General features: G+C 44.4%; 1 protein-coding gene across 1 annotated transcript in view; it reads left to right on the forward strand.

Annotated features, from left to right (window-relative positions):
- LDAH (lipid droplet associated hydrolase) overlaps nt 1-19681 on the forward strand; it is a 1007651-nt gene that overhangs the window by 45633 nt on the left and 942337 nt on the right. The window contains exon 2 of the mRNA XM_085610617.1: nt 13518-13681. Within this exon, the coding sequence (XP_085466743.1) occupies nt 13525-13681 (157 nt within the window). The 5' untranslated portion in view covers nt 13518-13524. The remainder of the gene's footprint in view (nt 1-13517; nt 13682-19681) is intronic.

Raw genomic sequence — 19681 nt, forward strand, 5'->3', positions numbered from 1 at the left:
GTTGAACCTCACAGACATTACCTTAACAACAGAAGAAATTGATGTCCTCAACAAAGGACTTGGATTTGTGCCAACGGCCTATCTGGATAAATTCCAGATAAGATGTGAACTGAGCGAATGTTTCTGTAAGATAATGTTAAAAACATTCTTTATGGATAAAGAGACACCGGTTGATGACCACAACTATACATCCTTACGTTTTGAAGTCAAATTTCTTCCCTCCTGCTTCTGTGATGCCCCTGGAAGTTATTGCCTTTGAAGAGGCTGTGTCAAATGAGATTGAGAATTTACCCATCAGAAAGGGCACTTTTGAAAACCTAAGCAACAAAGGACGAGAGGCCCTGAAAGAACTAAGCACTAGATCTGATATTATTATAAAACCAGCAGACAAAGGCGGCGCTACGGTGATACAGAGCACCTCAGCCTACAGAACAGCCTGCATCAACTTACTGTCAGACACCAAATACTACAAACCTATCTCCAGAGATCCTACTACTCATCTTAGGAAAACTATAAGTACCTTGACCACTGAAGCACTGGACTAAAAATGGATAAATAAAAAAGAGCATGAATTCTTGAATTGTGAAGACCCGAGAACACCGGTCTTCTACACGATACCTAAAATTCACAAAGGTAAAATTCCACCACCGGGGAGGCCCATTGTATCCGGAATTGGTTCCCTTTTGGAACCTTTGTCAAAATACACTGACTGGTTCCTCTGTTCCCTAGTAACACGCATCAGGTCTTACATACAAGACACCAAACACCTACTGAATGTCCTACAAGATGTCGCATACGATCCGAGACACAATGTCTTCGTGTGGACGCATTATATACCAGTATTCCGCAGGATGAAAGCATTTGAGTAATTGAAACACTTTTACATCAGGAGGAATGGACCTCGGATGCCCCAGTTTGTTGGGTTATCACACTAATGCGCCTAGCATTAAAGGAGAATTTCTTCAGGTTCGGGGAGAAATTGTATCTACAGGTCCACGGTACATCGATGGGCAGTACGTTCACACCCAGTATAGCCTGTTTGTATGTTGGACAACTAGAAGAAGAACATGTCTGGACCCCGAACCCCTATTCTGACAACATAAAGGGATGGTGGCGCTACATAGATGACATCCTGGTGATTTGGGAGGGTGACACAGCCACTTTGGCCAATTTTCATATGTGGATAAATCAACTCAATCCACACCTGAAATTTACTATGTCTCATAACCAAGAACAGGTGTCATTTCTGGATGTTAAACTCAGTGCAAAGAACGGAGGGGTTACTAGTTCCCTTTTTTCAAAACCAACAGATAAAAACAGCTTATTACATTTTAATAGTGCTCACCCCCGTGCCCTAAGGGAGAACCTGCCGGTGGGCCAGTTCTTACGAATCCACAGAAATTGTGCAGACCTTAATGAACACAAAGCGGAAGCAGAAAATCTGGCAAAAAAATTAGAAGAAAGATCCTATCCCAAGAGGATTATTGACAAAGCGAAGAAACGATCCCGCAACACATCCAGGGAGGCCCTACTAGAATCGCACCAAAAAGAAGAACAGGACACACTCATATGTGTTACAACTTTTAATGCGTCATCAATGACATTAAAAAAAATCATTAAGAAAAAGTGGACAGTCTAGACTTCATATAAATTGAAATTTGAGAAGCCAATGTTCTCCTTCAAACGGAACAGGAGTCTCAGGGACTCCCTTATACACACTGACTTCAGGAAGACTAAAACAAAAACACACCAATTAACACTATGGAACCAACCAGGAGTCATGGGTCATTACCCATGTGGCTCCTGTGTAGCTTGCCCTTTCACTGAGCACACGAAAGAAATAGACCTAGGCATGCGGTACGCATGGGAACAACGATCACACACAAATTGTAACACCGATAAGGTAATTTACCTCATCAAATGCCCTTGCCAGCTCATGTATGTTGGAATGACAGGGAGAATAATAAAAGTGTGCATAAGTGAGCATAGAAGTACAATCAGAAGGGCAATAGCATCAACTAGACTCACTGCTCACTATATAGAGAAAAAACACACAGACACAGGCTTGTGGTGGACAGTAATTGAGAAGGTGAAGGGTGATGGTGACATGTCCAAAATCCTACTCGAACGGGAACAGCGATGGGTGTACAGACTAAGAACCCACATCTTCGGACTGAACGATTCAATACCGTGGAACCAACTTAACAAGAATAGGTAACTGACTGTATATCTATATGTCATGATATGGAGCTGATTCCTAAAGTTTAAAAATCTGGCATCTTGTGATTGAGGATTCACTTGGTAAACAGAACGGTAGTATGAGCTTAGAACTACATTACCCGTAATACCTATGCGAGTCGCTCTGACTCGATTCACGCGATACAGACGCAACAATAAGAATTACCCCTGAGAATTCATATTGAAAACAGAGCGTTGGTTTCAGTTTAGAACTACATCACCCATAATACCTATTCGAGTCGCTCTGACGCAAATCATGCGACCCGGAAATGGGGGGGAGATCGAGCGAAACTCGGAAATCCAAGCGGTGGAACCACCTCCAAGTAGGACGGAACGAGGGGCAGGACCCTTGATGGCATGAGTAAATATTAAGCGGAATCACAAATACAAGGTATGAGAGAGAGCCAGCCCCCTCGGGACCCAGCCTCCATCACTGTTCTCATGATTGTTGTCTGTTTTGTCTTCCCCATCACAACTGTTGGCCGACTGTTCTGGCGTCTCAAAAATTCACCAAATTCAAAAACCTGATGATTGTGATTGTCTATACTTCTGTGAACAAACCGAGTTTGACTACAGGGCTACCCCACAGAGTGGTGAGGTTCCACTAGGAGTTGAAACCTCTCCCAAAACGGATTAAGGGATATATACACACACGAACGAGTACGGAGAGAGAGTCTGTTTAACATATTTTAATATTTCTGAGCGATACGGCGATTTTTAAAGTTACGAGTTTGAGTGGGAGTGAATGACACGGATGTTGTATCAATGCCAACAACACACTTGAGAGTGGAAGTTGACAGGATGCGGCGAAGTGCCACCACTTTAATGGGCATTATGAAAACACGAGCGTGTGATAGACAAGGTGTGATTTCACACGCAACCTCTGCGTTTTCATTGGGAAAACCTTTCACCACAGGTTAAGATATGAACAATCTAGAACTCTAAATACAACGATGTGTGGTGTCTCTTTCTTCTCTGTTTCTCTTCCCAGATGGAATGAATACACGAGACAAACTTGTCCAAAAATAATAAGGAGCAGCTACCTGCCCTTATTGAAAGTAGAATAGGGAAATTCTCTTTACTACTCATACCAGGGGGCACACAGTCTCGCCCTGAAGAAAGTCCAGCTCCCTTGATGGGGCTAACACGGACTGAAACATGTTGGCTATAGGGTCTTCGGACCATAATATCCCTACTGACCCTATCTTTATATTTTATTATTACCCCTGGCAGATCCAAGAATAAAGAGAAACTGGGATCTGTTGGTGAGCTTTTAATCTTTATCCCCCTGGCCAAAAACGTCTTCCTAAGAGCTCCCTGAAAGATGGTTGAGCCCACCCTGACTTCTAGGCGTCAGGGTGTCCCGATGATGAAGCATGACACCACTAGGGTGTGCAAGGGAATATAAAACAAAAGGATTTGCCCCCTTTCCCACTCAATAGTGGTGTTCCTTTAGCAGCTTCACGTAGGGATTTCCACGCAGTTAGAGTTTAGGGATTGTTCTAACAGACCCGACCACTTATCAGTGATTGGATTATTGGGGAGTACTTTTTTGGTAAAACAGTGTTAAAACACGGGAGGGTGCACTCCCTTCTTTAGTTCCTTTCGGCCCCTCCATAAGCCTGTAAGCTCTTCCTGCTTACATTGTGTTTCACGTTTTCCCTCCCTAACCACGGTTTGATGACATGTGCAACTATGAAGCAATGGCTAATGCCTGATGCGGTTGTAATGTGCGCCTCTTATCATGGTCATACTATGATGCATTGCTGAATATATGTATGCCTAATGTGTTTGGGCTAGGGGTATTAGGACCTGTGTTTACTGTGCTACACTATGGTAGGTGATACCAAAGGGGATGATGGACGGAGCGTTTGAGCAAATCAAACACTCACCCCCAGTCAACTGATCTGGGTTTAATCCATCATCATTCTTTAGCTCACTCCACCACCCCAGTTCAGACATGGCCATATGCAAATCAGTATGACCCTGTGCCTCATGGGAACAGTCTAGCCCGAACTGCCAAGCCATGTCTTCCCTGGACCGGAAACCAGCATCCTGGGACCTGTTTCGGGTTCATAACCCTCATCAGCCAGGCTATCTTGAATCCAGTGGCAAAGTGAGCAAGGGACCAACGTCTGGGCATACCCTGCCAACTTAGGGCGAACAAAGCGATACCACTGGAATCAAGCTTTCCTGGCTGAAGAGGGGTGAAATCCCGAAACCGATCCTAGGATGCTTGTTTCCAGTCCAGGGAGGACCTGGCTTGGCAGTTCGGGCTAGACTGTTCCCATGAGGCACAGGGTCAAGACTGATTTGCATATGGCTGGGTTCAAACTGGAATGGTATGGTGAGCAAAATACCGATGGATTTAGGCCCAGATCTCTGTACTGGGGTAAATGTATGACATTGTTCTGCATTCTGTCCATCAACTGTTGTTTTTACACTATGGTAGGGGTTTATGCCTAATGTGGGTTGTTAGACACATCTTGCCAGTAGCTACGGGTTGTTTGTGATTTTCACTTCTTATATGCTAATGGTGATGACGGTGGCCCGATTGGCCCTGTAAGTGTACATAATCCCCTGTAAAGTAATACCTAGTGCCAGGTGGCACAGTGTATATATGTGATTGCATTCTAATGTGTATTTTGTATATAACCTTGGGTGGAGTTTCTTTTGTGGTGTGCTAGGATGTCACTGCTGTGTGAGTTTGTTGCACAAACGCTTTACACATTCCTCTGGGATAAGCCTGACTGCTCGTGCCAAGCTACCAAGGGGGTGAGCAGGGGTTATCTTCAGCGTGTAACTCCCTTGCTCTGATTAGAGTGGTGTTTTCTGCCTGGCTTAGGCGCATGCCCTAGCCAACCAGAAATCCCATTTCTAACACTGTCATATCCTCAGGTCTAATGTGCCCACCGAGGTCTATGTAGGGGACTGCATAGACCCAGAAAATTCATTACATCGGTGACCCTAATGTGGTGACCTTGCGCTCCTATTTATTTCTCTTCATTACGATTATGATGTGACTTGTCTCCATTGTGTCTGTACCACTGTGTTCTGTGTGGTGGAGTACAATGTACTCCAATGAACTCCCCACCAGAGGCTAAGGATGTGCCTGCTGCATACCCGTCCTACTCTTCACTTACCCTGGGTCCTGTCCCAGTTCTTAGGGGACCCTTGCTGGACATTCCCCTACCCCTCATCCCAGGAAAGAGCAACTCTGGAGACGTTAAGAACAATTGTTAGTGATATGGATGACTTTACTCCCTGAACTCAGCTGGGCTCTTAATGTCACTCCCCTGGTGAAGCGGGCTAGGGCGGACCTGTCGAAATGGCAATCATTGCCTTTGAATCCCATGGGAAGAGTTGTACTTTTCAAAATGGTGATTCTTCCCAGACTCCTCTACATGCTTCAAAATACCCCCCTCAACTTCTCGAGAGCGTGGTTCCTGGCGCTTGACAGCCTGGCTTCCAAATTCCTCTGAGTGAAGGGCAGGTCCCGATTAGCCCTGGGCGTTGGTTGGATCCCTTCCTTTGATGGGGGCTTAGGGATGACCCATTTATATCTATATTACCTGGCTACGCGTTTGCTCTCCCTGCACGACAGGTTTAACCGTGGATGGTCTGATCCGGCTTATAGGCTGGAATTCAGTGAGTTGGACTTGTCCAACCTCCAGTCGATGATGTATGGGGTACCTGTCCCCTCTCGCCTGCCAGAGGTGACGCGTTCTGTGTTCCTGGCCTGGCGGGCCACGCTGCTTCACACCAAATGGACCCACACTCTAACCCAGTGCACACCCTTTTGGCAGGGTACCTGGCTCAGGGAAGTCAACGGGCTACAGGGCTTTCGGTCTTGGGACCTTATAGGTATTTCACAGCTGGGCGACGTATGGGTGGGTGATCACATGCGCTCCTTTCGGGACCTTCAAGCCAGATATTCCCAACATCACTCACAGTCTTATAGATATTTACAGCTGCGCCACGCTCTTCAAGCGCACCTCACGACCGGTACACGACTCCCGGACCACAGCCCTCCTGAAGCACAAATCATGCTGGGGGACCTGGGGAGGGGGGGGGATCTCCCGCATTTATCAGACACTCATTAACAATACCCCTACATCACTTGATCGGCTGCGGACTCAATGAGAGGAGTGGGTGGGCGCCTTGGAGGAGGAGGACTAGTGTGATGCCCTTATGGCACCCAGGACGGTCACTGCCTCCGCCAGATTGAGTATGAGACAACTTTATTTCTTACACGCCGCCTATCTGACACCGGCACGCCTACATCGCCTGGGGCTCCAACCGACCCCTGCCTGCGCTAGGTGCGGTCACGAACCCGCCGACTTTCTCCATATGGTATGGACATGCCCGCGCTTGGCGCGATTCTGGGGGGACATTGAAGAGGAGCTCACTGAGGTATTGGGGTGGGAGATCCCACACGACCCAAAACATGCGATCTTGGGCATAATAGACGGGCTGGATGGGTCCAGAAACTAAAATTTATTTTACACCACGGCGATGGTAGTGGCTAAGAGGGACATAGCGGCTGCTTGGAAATGCCCTGATCCTCCCACCGTTGAGAAATGACGGGCCGGGGTTGACTGGTGCGCCACGCAGGAGAAGACAATGTATGCAGCGCGTGGCTGCCCCAAGAAATACCGTAGGGTCTGGGGAAAGTGGTTGGGGGGCATGGTTTAGTCTCGCGGGTAATGACTCAAAAATCTGTCTTTTGAATTTGTATGTACTTGGCCTTTGGGTTGTCCAGATCATTGCACATACTCCTTTGTTATCATGGTATCTTGATGATTGGCTGGTGCTTCTTGTAAAATCAATAAAAATGTGTTTATCAAAAAAAAAAAAAAGAACAATTGTTTGTGGAGTCATTGAGCTTTCTTCACACATCTGAATTATCTTCACAAAACATTCTGGCCAAGGCAGGCTTCAGACATGCATATCTATCCATGTGGCCATTTGCACCCTGTCTGTGAACGCTGCCTGCCAGATCCTGTTCATACAGTCCACACAGTCCACAAAGTCACATACTTGTTGGTAGGAACACTCAGTTGTGACATCTACCTAAGGGAGACAACAGTAGCATGCAAACATGCTATTTAACCTCTAAAGGCATTCCTCCGATGCCTACTCACCGTGCTAGCTAGTCCTTTCAGTCTGTAAGTGTATAACAAGCATTTATGAATGCATATATTTGACCTTGTATGGTATCTAATTTGGTATGGTTTTATAATACTTAGTAATAGTTTCTTAAAGTCAGTTGCTATTTACCTTGATTATAGAAGGCTGGGCGGTAAGATAAAACGATTATGTAGCATTTGTTAGTGGAAGATGGTATATCACTTTCCAATGGACTTACAGGTATATTAAATGTACCAAACAGCTGTAAGTCATTCATAACACATTTAATGGAGAGAGCACATTCACTTTAGCACTGGTTAGCAATGGTAAAGTGCTCGGAGTCCTAGAACCAGCAAAAACGAGTAGAGAAAAATAAAGGGAGGCAGGCAAAAATTTTGGGAAGACCACCCTAAGGCTGCCAGGTCCCCCAACATGTGTACATCGATGACTCAATGCCTGAAAAAGAAAAGAATCAGGATACTGGAATGGCCTAGTCAAAGCCCAGACGTTAACCCATTTAGATGCTATGGTGGGTCTAAAGAAAACTGTGTATACTTGAATGCCCTCAACATCAGTTTTCATAAGCAGTTTTATGGGAAGGATTGGGCCAGAACTCCTCCCAGGCAGTGTGAGCGACTGATAAACTACCTCAGTAAGGGTTTTCTTTAAGTTATTGCTGCTAAACCTGGTCCCATACATTACTGAATAGCGAGGTTCACTTTTTCACACAAAGCTACTGAATGTTGGCTGATTTTTCTAACTTGTAAATGATGACAAAGTTAAATGTGTGTGCTTTATCGCCAGATGTGAGATTTAACTACTGTTCGGATTTGGTAAGGACTAATAGAACGACATGTATGTCTTAATATGAAAAACCATAGAATCTTCAAAGGATGTACTTTCTTTTTCACATCTCTGTATATTGTCTACTCTCCGTTTGTTTACACCCTTGTTTATCCAGCAATAAACTTACATGTATAAGGTTGTCCCTAAATGCATGTAATAAGAAGGACTCCTTTTTAGGTCTCGCCTGACGCAGTGCATGCACTGGTCTGGCGAGATTTATTGAGAGGGCTCCAAAAAGTGCTACCAGGCCAGCCTAGAGCTACAGTGAATGTGCGTGGGCGCGTGCCGCGCTTTACCGGGATTACTTTCACTTTCGCGGCCGTTTTTTAATCTCAAATGTACCAAAAGAGCTGCTTTGGTTCTGCAGAATATTTTAATAACAGTGTGGTGACTGCGGCGCGGGAGTTGCCCGATGATTCAGGATGTCTGTACAGCCCAATATTGGCGAATCTGTTTCAGGACCATTGAAGGCGGGTTTGCGTGGGTTCATGGAGTCCTCGCTGAGGTAGGTGGAATCTGTTTATATACTGCTCCAATTATGTCTATTCTGCGGTGGCGTTTTAAGCATTATTGTGCATTTGCCACATAATTTGCAAATTTCAACCCCAAAAAAAATTGCTTCTGGGATTTGTAGTTCTGTTGATGGAAAGACAAAACTGCACAGGGTGAGCTAATCCTTCACAGACGTGATAAACTTTAGAGACCTACATAAAGAATAATAGCGTCTAGAAGGCTACACTGCCACGGGTCTTCCCAAGTGCTTCATGCATTGCCCTGTCACTTTCCCTTGGTACTCTGTGTGCGCTGTATGTGGTGTTCCACACTGCTGCTGACAGACCCGGTTCTTCAAGGAGAAGCTGACCTAAACCCCCCTCCACATCCCCAGAGTTCTATGGTATTTATCTATTTGAATAAAAGAGATGTATGCAAAACAATCTGCGTACAAAATCTCGCCCGGGCCTGACATGACCTAGTCTGCCCTCTGGCTGTGCTTTGTTAACATCTCTGGAGGAAGTTCCTGCCGCCCAGTTACTACTGGTGACCGCTGGATCCAGGTGCTGGCTGCCCTGCAACCTTTCGGAGATCCATTGAGCTGCTTCCCAGTGGACCCCAGGTGGATTCCAGAAGGGGGGTCTCTTTTATAATGCTTTTTATTGGTTTCTGATGGAGGTTTTAAGTGCCCTTCTCTGTGTGTGCTGCGTTCTTCACAGGTACTTTACTGTCCTAGAACCCACGTGAGGCAACTGGGTCCGATAGAAGCCATTTGCAACTCGACAACTGGAATTTCCACCAAGCTCATCCAAGATGGCGGGTGCCCTGATAGGGGCAGCTCTGGGTTCATAAACGTACCACACGTTCAAACCCGACCGGGCAAGGTCGGGTTATCCCTACTAGGTCGGTCTCATATGGGTGCTATTGAGTTTGGCGTTTTTGGCTCTTGCTATCTAAATGATCACGAGAGACTATTCAGTGAGCAGTGTGAGCTATGCCCACCACAATTATTAATATAATAATAATAATTACCTATATTGTTGCGATCCTCTTTATAATGAATTATATTTTTTACATCAAGGTTATTGCCACAGTTTAGCAACAGTGTAAAGAATAGGTGTTGTTTATTACCCAGTTCGACAGCAGTCGCTTAATCGACATTGGGAGGATGAAAGGCTCCCAAGGTAGACCTGCACGTTAACAGGCCTCTGCTAGGGTTTTTGAGCCCCAAGACACCCCCAGCAGCAAGCTGTAATACTGGTGTTTTGCATTATTCAGTGCCTCAAAGGAGAGGGGGGCGCTAGGATGCAATGTCATGTGACAGAACGAGGCAGTTGGACATCCCACCTCCTAAAACATTTCACCAAACAAGCTGTATGCAGCTCTGGAGCCAGCCCAGCGCTCACATGCCTCAGACATGCCTTTAGTACCCATAGGACGGTGTCTGGAGCCAGTCCCAGCCCGCCCATCACACGCCACAGACATGTCTTCAGTGGCCATAGGACGGTCCCTGGAGCCAGCCCGCCCATCTCATCCCAACAGCCCCTCAATCACATGCAACAGACCTGCCTTCAGTGCCCATAGGACGGTGTCTGGAGCCAGCCCCAGCCCGCCCATCACATACCACAAACATGTCTTCAGTACCCATAGGACGGTGTCTGGAGCAAGCCCCAGCCCGCCCATCACATGCCACAGACATGTCTTCAGTGACCTATCTGGCTGATCCCACGGACTTCCACATGAGAATATAACAGCGAGAAGCAATGCCTGTGGGAGGATAGCCCTCTGACTGCCCTGCAGCTTGCTCATGGGGTTGGTAGCCTTCAGCGGAGACTGGCTTTGCTCTTTCCACATGTTACCTGCCAAGGAACCGTGGGTTTCAGTGTGGCAACTCTTCCCCATATGGCTGGGTCTGAACTGGGGGTGGCGAAGTGAGCTAAAGAACGTTGATGGATTAGTGGTCTTTATTTGAAACAAGAAATCAGTTTTTCTTAAACCACAACGAAAGAACTGGCCAATACATGTTTCACGACACAAGTCACTTCCTCAGGGCCAAAGCCGGTACTGAATGCTATACCGGTATACTTTACTAGACCACGCACTATTAGACCACAGCGGTCATCATGCCATGATGAATTGACAAGAATCCTTTTAACATTTGCGAACATTACCTTTCTCTCATTAATAAGAATTTGTTATTTAAAGCACTAATACCGTTATTTGCTATGTTTGTTAATATCCGGACATTCACCTCATTGTAGAATTGGATGTTGATTATCTCATAAATAGGAATTTGCATTAACATTCGGCACAATTACTAGCCCCAAGGAAGCGACTTGTGCGTTGGCCAGTTTTGCGTTATGGTTTAAGAAAAATGTATTTCTTGTTTCACAAAAAAGACCCCTAATGAAAACCATTTCCTTATTTTCCAGACCTCAAAGCCTAGTCCACTTGATCCATAATAAACAAGCATTTGCAATGCAATAGGTCTCACATTACTGAAAGTTTAAGCTCTTGGTGTTGCATTATTATTTGCAACGCCAATAGCTCAAACATTCAGTAATGCGAGACCTATTGCATTGCAAATGCTTGTTATTTATTTGGTCATGTCCGAGTGCTACAAATGATATCTGGCACTATGATGCATTTTGGTGGGACTCAGTTTACCGACCTCAAACAATTCCAAGGCTCAGTTGACCTTGCTCACATTGTCACTGGTAGCCTGCAAGGTACCACATGTGGCAGCAGTGAGATTTTAATTCACCGCCACTTCTTCGGGAGGTAGTGCAAGAAAGCTATGATGTAACTTTGGGAGTCTGGTAAGGTAAGGAGAGAGGGGCCACTGCAACTGAATGTGCACAGCATGTGCATGCTAGTGCAAATACTTATGGACATCATCAAAGACTTATCTGAAGTGAGGTTTGAAGAGAGGGCTGGCTTTGTATGTACACTGCCCGAAACCGGTCCCAGGATGTTTGTTTCCGGTTCAGGGAAGACATGGCTTGGCAGTTCGGGCTGGACTGTTCCCATGAGGGACAGGGTCAAGACTGATTTGCATATAGCTGTGTCTGAACTGGGGTGGCAAAGTAAGCTAAAGAATGATGATCGATTCAACCCAGATCTATGACTGGGGAGGAGTGTTTGAAATGTTTCAGCACTCCGTCCATCGTCTCTTTGTGTTTGCTTTGTATGTACACTAGCATGTACATATTGTGTAAGATCACTAACACCAATCTGTTTAGTCTGTAAATCTCTGAGCCTTCCTCGCAAATGGATTTGATGGAGGCAGAGCCTGGTGAATGTGCAGAATCTGTATGACTGAGTACATACTTCCCCAGTCCTCTCTCTGAAACACCAGAAGCACAGAAAAAGAATTGCCTAAGAATGTCCATTATTGTACACCTGCTACGTGCACTGGCCCCTGACTCCATTGGGTCCTCTGAGCTCTACCCTACTGAAAGACAGGGGTGCATGCATACACAGCATCTGTACAGCAGTGTGCGGTTTTTATATAGCGCAAACTTGACCCGAAGGTATTGGAGCGATTTACATGAGCACCAGTTACGTCACACAAGGACACATTATTTTTTTGGTAAGCAGGGAAGATTAAGTGATTTGCCCAGAATCACTGGATGTTGAGCCGACGCTCGAACCTGGTTCCCCCCACCTCCAGAGTCAGCGGCTCTGGCCCTTACACCACACCCTCTTGACTACCTTGGCTCTTAGCTGATGCTTCTGTGAATTGAAAGCCCGCACATTTAAAAAATGGTCACTGGGGCTTAGAGGAGCAGAGCAACTCACTTCTTATCCTCAAAACCATTGCTTGCTATACTGAGAACATTAACAAAAGAGCCCCCCGTTCCGCTCCACGTCCCATGGCAGTCATTGGACTCTCTCATTAAAAGTCTTCCCCGTGCAAGCCAGGGGGTGCAGGGGCAGCAGCAGTAGTCAGTGCCATGGCGGCTGAATGTTTTTGTTTAATCGGGTGATAACGTTGTTACAAGTCCTTTTATGAATCACCTACATTTTAAGCGCCACTAATACCAACTTAACGAGGGGCACTTGTTTCAAATGTTCCTGCAAGAAATCACTTGTCTTTGTGCAAAGTGTGGATAGTTAATGGCTAAGGTTTATTTATCTTAAAGAGCAATGCCGATGTTTGACGTTAGTTTGTACTGGATCTGACATTTTGACTTCCAGAATTCAAATTTTTGTGGTCAAAGGCCACTAGATGACGTCTGTTTGACCATGATAATAGTGGTCACAGGTATTCTGCTAGTAATTGGACCCCTCCCAGTGTAGTGGCAACAGGAGAGATATTAGTGGCTCTTGCAGCAGCTGCGCGAATTTTCCAATAATTTAAGTAAATACTCCATTGAATTCTGATTGGAATTTGAAAAAAAACATTGGTTGCAAAATGATGGGAGAGAAACGGTATCCTTAGGTGCATGCAGAAAACTTAAACTGGAATATATTTGGTTGCATAATAATGTATTTGTAAAAGTTTCATTTCTAAGAAACCCCTGAATACAAATGTGTATGTTTAAAACAGGTAACCAAGGTTCTGATATTATTGATTGATTCATATAAAACAGGCAGCCAAGGTTCTGGTATTATAGATTTGTTTATACAAAATGGGCAATCAAGGTTCTGATATTATTGAGTGGTTCATACCTGAGCGTCTTCGCTCGCAATATTTTGTCTCTAGATGCGTGCGTTGGAAGTTCTGCTGAATGGTCATAGTGCACTATTATGTATGTGCCACCTTTCTAGCTTACTTATTCTGTTTTTTGCTTATCTTTTCCGCATAGATTGAAAATGCATGCACACGAGTCGGAAGGGTTAATTCACCCTTTTGAAGAGTTTATATACTGTAGTGGAGCTGCCACTCAAGTGCTCAAGTATGGCCCATGGAGAGATCTCTTCAGCAAAGAACATGAAGCACCTCCTCGAATGTTGTTTCTTATCATTCCTGGTAAGTCAAAATGTATTAAGTTCATTAAAATTCGAATTTTTCAGAAATTGAATCTCTAGGAATACAGTCAAAAGTACATAGAATGCTCCAATCATTCACACCTGTCGTCTCTGTCCACACTGAATTGCACTCCAAATTCAACCAAAGTTAAGTTCCACAATTGTATAGAATTGGTAAGATCTTTAATATCACATCTTAGAAGGTATAGGAAGCCGTTAAGCCTGTGAAATGAGGATCAGGTTGAAATCCTAGTGAAGACAAATCTTCTCGCCGTGTGGGTGACTGAAATATACCATAGGATCAAGGGCCCATGCTTAAGGTGAAGACTGCTGATGACTGATTATATTTATAAGGTAGGCCATGAACAAATTTGTGCCCGATGATTTTGGTGAAATAGGAAAAGAGAAGGGTATATAAGGTTAGATGAAAAAAAATCTCTATATATATTTCCTTTGTAGTAGTCCCTTCCTTAATACCTTGTTGTGAAACCTTATGAGACTTTGATCCACTGGGTTTTGTTGGGATTTGTCAGAAAAAGTGCAACAAACCTAAAATTGAGACTCATTAAGTTGGTGAGTCCAACTGATTGTTGTGAGGCCATCATGCGATTTGATAAGTAATGATTAATTGATAAGGACTGATATGGTGAATAACTTTTTTGTATGGATGGATGCATGGACTTTAAGTGTTCGTAGTTTAAATGGTAGTATGAATGTTATTAATAATTGACACAACTGGTCAGCCCTATTTTTAATTTGCGGTAGCACTTTTCTGCTGGGTTGTGGAGATCTTTAATGGGTAAGAAGGCTATAGATTAATGCACATACAGCAGAACTTTTGTCTTTTGTGGGAAATTTGAGTCTAATCTGCATACAGGTTTAACATGTTTTTATGTCATGTATGTGGGAGATATCAATGTGTCCTGAAGAAGGTGGTCAAATTCTCTGTAAACCACCAAAACGCGTTGACGTATAACTTGTATTATATCTGATGAACAATCTGATGGAATAAATGATGATCATTTGGAAAATCATGTGCTCTTAATGATCGGAACAGATTAGTATTTTATAAAGCCTTATTTGGTTGTCTTATGCGTTCTCCCACTTTTTTGATTATTGTATTTTGATTGTGATTGTTTTTAAATGCATTGTGTACTGTGTTTTTAAAAGATGTATGAAAGGCTAGGGCAGTGCATTTTAGGTAATCTCAATTTTTTGCGATTACCTAAAATTGTGACTCAAAGCAAATATACCATGCATTTCCTAAATGCTAACTGGCCATTTAGGAAATGGTACTACCATTGACTCGATAGTAACCATGCGCAATTTTTGAAAATGCACATAAAATGCATTTTTCAAAGTGCCATTAAGCCCCTAGGGATGTGTGCACTGTACAAGTGCACAATTTGTTTTGGGGTGCCTCAGGGGGGTCTTAGGCCCCTGGGCACATTTGGATTTGCATTTCCTAATTTGCAATTGCCAATTGGGTAATGCAAAACCATTTGCACCTACGGGCCTTTAGGCCCATAAGAACTAATAAAGTAGCATTTCCTAATAGCGATTCCCTAATTGCGATTGCGACTTGGTAGGAATCGCTATTTTCTTACATACCATTTTGCATTCCCTAAATAGCGATTCCTGAAATTCGCTATTTAGGGAATGCAAAACAGATATATGTGGCCCATAGTGCGTTGTATCAGTCACAGATTTTTACTTTCTGACTTATACTCTGAAATGGAAATGGAAGCGGAAATACTCCAGTGAGGCAGGGTTGCTTGCTGTTTTTTGTGAACTTCTTTTGAAGTTGGATGGCTTTTGGATGAGAAGCTATTGGTCCTCGTTGGTTGGATACTTTTCACACCTTCACCCAGTCAAGATTTCTACCTTTAAACTTAGTCTCTTTTTGAAGTTCAAAATCCTTCAGCATGGCAATCCTGGAATCTGTATTCAATGAATTGGATATCTTTGCTGCGAGATCCTGTTGATGCTCCAGAGATCTTGGAATGCCCAAAATCTTCCAAGTATCAACTTTCAGATTTTCTGGAGTAGTTCCTCTTTGTTACTTTTAATGCTCCCAGGACCTTAGGTATGGCACAAAGGGGCCAAGACTCGTTCCAGCAGAGACCATCATCAGGTTCCTGTCCAGGTCCAATTGCTACTTGTCAGCTAGTTACTCGAGGAAAAGGGCCCCTTGTAGCTTGTTAAGTCCTGGTAGACCAACTGACCCTAGAATTCCACTTCTCAGTGTAGGGTACAAGTGGAAGCAGGTCCAGCCCCTCAGGTTGGTCCACAGGTAACAGACAGCACGCCCAGTCCTCTTCTGTTCTTCAAAAGGTCAGGAAAGTGTTCTGATGAGCCAGTGGTGACATGCCCCTTTTGTAGGATTCACTAGCCAGTGCGTAGGGGTGCCTCTGGGACACTTCCTAACCAATCAGCATAAAGCTTCCAGGCTGACCCCTTCCCTCTTTTGAGGCACATCCTGTTTGCCTTACTAAAACTATCTTACAGTGCACTATTCTGAGTAACATTCCACATGGCAGAGCCCTTCTGCCCTTGAAGTTGGCTGGTGCCCCAGCCAAGGGAATGTTTAGGCAAATGAGCAGTTCACACACCTTCGTAAACACATCACACTGATTCTGGAGGCAGCTGTCCCTCCGACTGAGCTGGTGCCAAGATGGCTACAGTTGGCCCTCGTATCAAAGGGCTTCTTTTTCCAAGGTCACCATTTCACTTCACTATGGATTGGGCAGGCCTCACCCTGGTCTTGTTCAAGTAGTAAAAAAAGAAAGGTTCCTGAAAGCTCCCCAGCTGCTCCTTCTGAGCTGAAGCGAGTAATATTCATCACACCAAGGTCTTCTTCCCAAAAAGCTTTAGCCGTTGTTTTTGCTCTGGGAGCAGTTTTCACACCTCATTAGTGGAAAGCACTGACAAAGACAGCTGCTGGCAGGCTAACGCTAACTAGCCTAATGTGGCATCAGGCAGGGTAAGTCTAGCTTTTCAAAAGTTACTTTTCCTGTCTGTGTATCAAAAATCCAACGTCAACATTGAATTGGTTGCGAATAAATATTAAAAACAGTGGCTGAATAACCTTGGTAGCTTATACTAAGTCAAAGTTAGCAAAATAATATTTTATTTGAACTTCATATTTTCTTATAGGATCAGCTCCAGCATTTTACAGTTAAAATAGCTTTTGGGGGCTAGTCACAATAGGAACATTCCAACTTAAAATTATGTATTCCTCCTTCAAATACTAGGCACCCTAATTTGTGGGCTGAAAGGCCTAATTAGGGATGACCTATTTAAAAGAAGGATTACCTCCTGTTAAAAAAAGATTATTTTAACATGTTTGTCTGTTGGTTTAATGGCAACAGAAGTGGACATGTTTTTCTTTGTCAGCCTGGTGGATGGGACAATAGTTGCTACTGTCCACTGGTGATATTGAACTAAAAAAGCCATTGGTGTATCTTCCTGCACCATGTATTAGGGCCACTGCTGGAGGGGCTGGGTGAAGTTCTGCGAAGGTGGTGCATTCCCACAGGTGTATTTGCAGTGTTCACCTGTGCACTGATCTTTTCTCAGCTCAGCACAACGGAGAAGGTTTCAGCCAGATCCTGGCCATTCTCCTCTCTTGAGCTGTGCCAAAAATACTGAGCAACACACCCTTGGGCGGTAGCACCCTTTATAATAGGGGCCCACCCAAGATGGCGCCAGGCTCAGCCTGCTGGGAGCTATAGATTCCAGGAAACCAGTGTGGATTTTTGTGGCAGTGCCACCAAAAAAAAAAAACTGCAAGTTCCCAAAAAGCCTTTTACTACAACACTCCGTCGTGTTGTAGTGTACTAGAGCACAGGAGTTAGAGGTGGGCAAGTTGTCAAGTTCATTTAGAGAACCGACCAAGAGCCGAGTCGAGGATCTGGCTTATTTTGAAATATGAATCAGGCAGCAAACGCCTTGTAAAAATGAGTTTTTAAAATGCGTATTACTCTAACACCCCAAAGCCTTTCACTTTAGTACATTATATTATAACACTGCTCTGAGTGACATTTATCAGAAGGGACAGTTTCTGTTCATGATCCTGCACATAATCTAGCCACCACACCGACCATGACGACTAATTATGTTATGTGCATCCTATTTGTGGTCTAGATCGTTATGATAGATGGTCGGCAACATTATAGTCTTTAAATTATACACAAGAGGTTTTGTTGAAAGTGTATTCTGACTGACGTATCCCAAGGCGCTATCAGATGTGATGGTGAATGAAAAGGAGACATAGTTTAATTAGTAAATGCCTAGGATCACACAATTTGATCCAGGGGGGAGCCGGGATTATCACTGGTTTCTTACTTTCATGTTATGCAATAAAGTCACTAAATGGGCATGTCTTTCTCCCGTTTTATATTAAAAGTGAATGCTTTTTGTTTAAATAATTTCAGTACACTGTTTAAATAAAGTAACATGCTACATTTCAAATCTAGCCGATATAAAAAGTCTTTTTAGGGAGAAAAAATACAAAGTTCCGTTAAGCAGAGTCTTCCAGTATAATGCTTTCACCAGCTTCCTCTGCCTTCACAGAACGACGGGTTTGAGGAGGTTTCGGGAAAGGCTCGACCACTTTACACCCATTCATTAAACTAAGGTCTGGGAGACCCCACCCGGCTGCGATACGCAGTGCTCGTTGCTAAAAGATTCTCCTGAGAACAGGACTGAACTGCAGGCCAAGGGCTGATCACTCACAAAGTTGTGAGCGCAGGGGCTGGTAATGGCACGGGCGGTGCACTGGAGTCGCCCCTCTGGACTGCGCACTGGCCAGGCGGAAATCCCTCCGGCTTTCGACAGCCCGAGCACAGGCGGGCAGCAGTTAGATGCACAAAACGAAAGTATAGTCCATGCTCATCCTCCTGTGGTGCCAGCGCTGGACAGTGAGGCAAGGGCGCTGAGCCGAAGTCGGCTCCTTTTGGGCTCGAGGACCCAGGAGAACCTTAAGATGAGCCAGAGCCGGGCATCCGGCTCGAGCCTTCAGTGGCTTGCCTACTTCTAACAGGAGTTGAAATGTAGTGCATGGTGGGCTGGCGGTTGTGGTCTAGGTATCCGAGCTGACATTGGAGCTAAAAGGTTTCAAATATGTGGGGGTATTTGTGGCCAAAGCAGCGTGGCAGTGTTGGGCATACACAGTGCCACTAATGTTAGATGTAGTCAAGCTAGGCCTCTTCCACTGGTCATCCCTCTCCTTGCCTTTAATGGGGCACTCTTTGTTCGCAGCAACATGAAACCGTTTGGTGTACACGCGCTTAATAAATACTTTTAACATAACACTGCAGCTGCTGTATTCTGTACACAATTATTAACACCAAATACTTGTTTTCTTTCCCGGAATCATCACCTTATTCAGGGCTTTCTTTTGGAGGTTAAATATCTTGCTTATCTCTTGAATCAAATTGTGTTCATCGCCATATGATGGAGACCTGAGCATAAGGGACATCCTAATGTACTACTGTGCCCCTCACTGAATCATCCTTAATGATTGCCTCTTTGAATCCCATTGTGACGTATAACAAGGAAGAGTTGTGGACTCTTGGTGATTAAGAACCACTGAATTGTTTATATGGCATGTAGGCCCCTACACATCTACCTCTGGCCACTTGACCTGGAGGTGTAACTCTCCTCCTGTGATTCATTGGGATATCGTATCATGAGGGAGCTGTTTTCTGAGATCACTACTGAATATGTGACCATTCCGTCTTAAATGCAGATTTTTTTTCAAATCTACAGCAAGTGTTAAACCTATACCAAACAAAATTATCTAGTATATACAATTGTGTCGTACCATCTTCCCATACCAAAAACCCACTTGAAACACAGCTCACAATGACTGTATTTGGTGATAAGTTACAATGCAGACTATCGGCGCCATCTTAAAATGATACTTTCTGATCTTCTATCTGATTTCTGCCGTGTATCGGCATTCAGAAATATTTGCTCGGTATAATTACACACATCA

Source organism: Triturus cristatus, chromosome 6 (assembly GCF_964204655.1).
Source record: "Triturus cristatus chromosome 6, aTriCri1.1, whole genome shotgun sequence".
Classification (NCBI taxonomy): domain Eukaryota; kingdom Metazoa; phylum Chordata; class Amphibia; order Caudata; family Salamandridae; genus Triturus; species Triturus cristatus.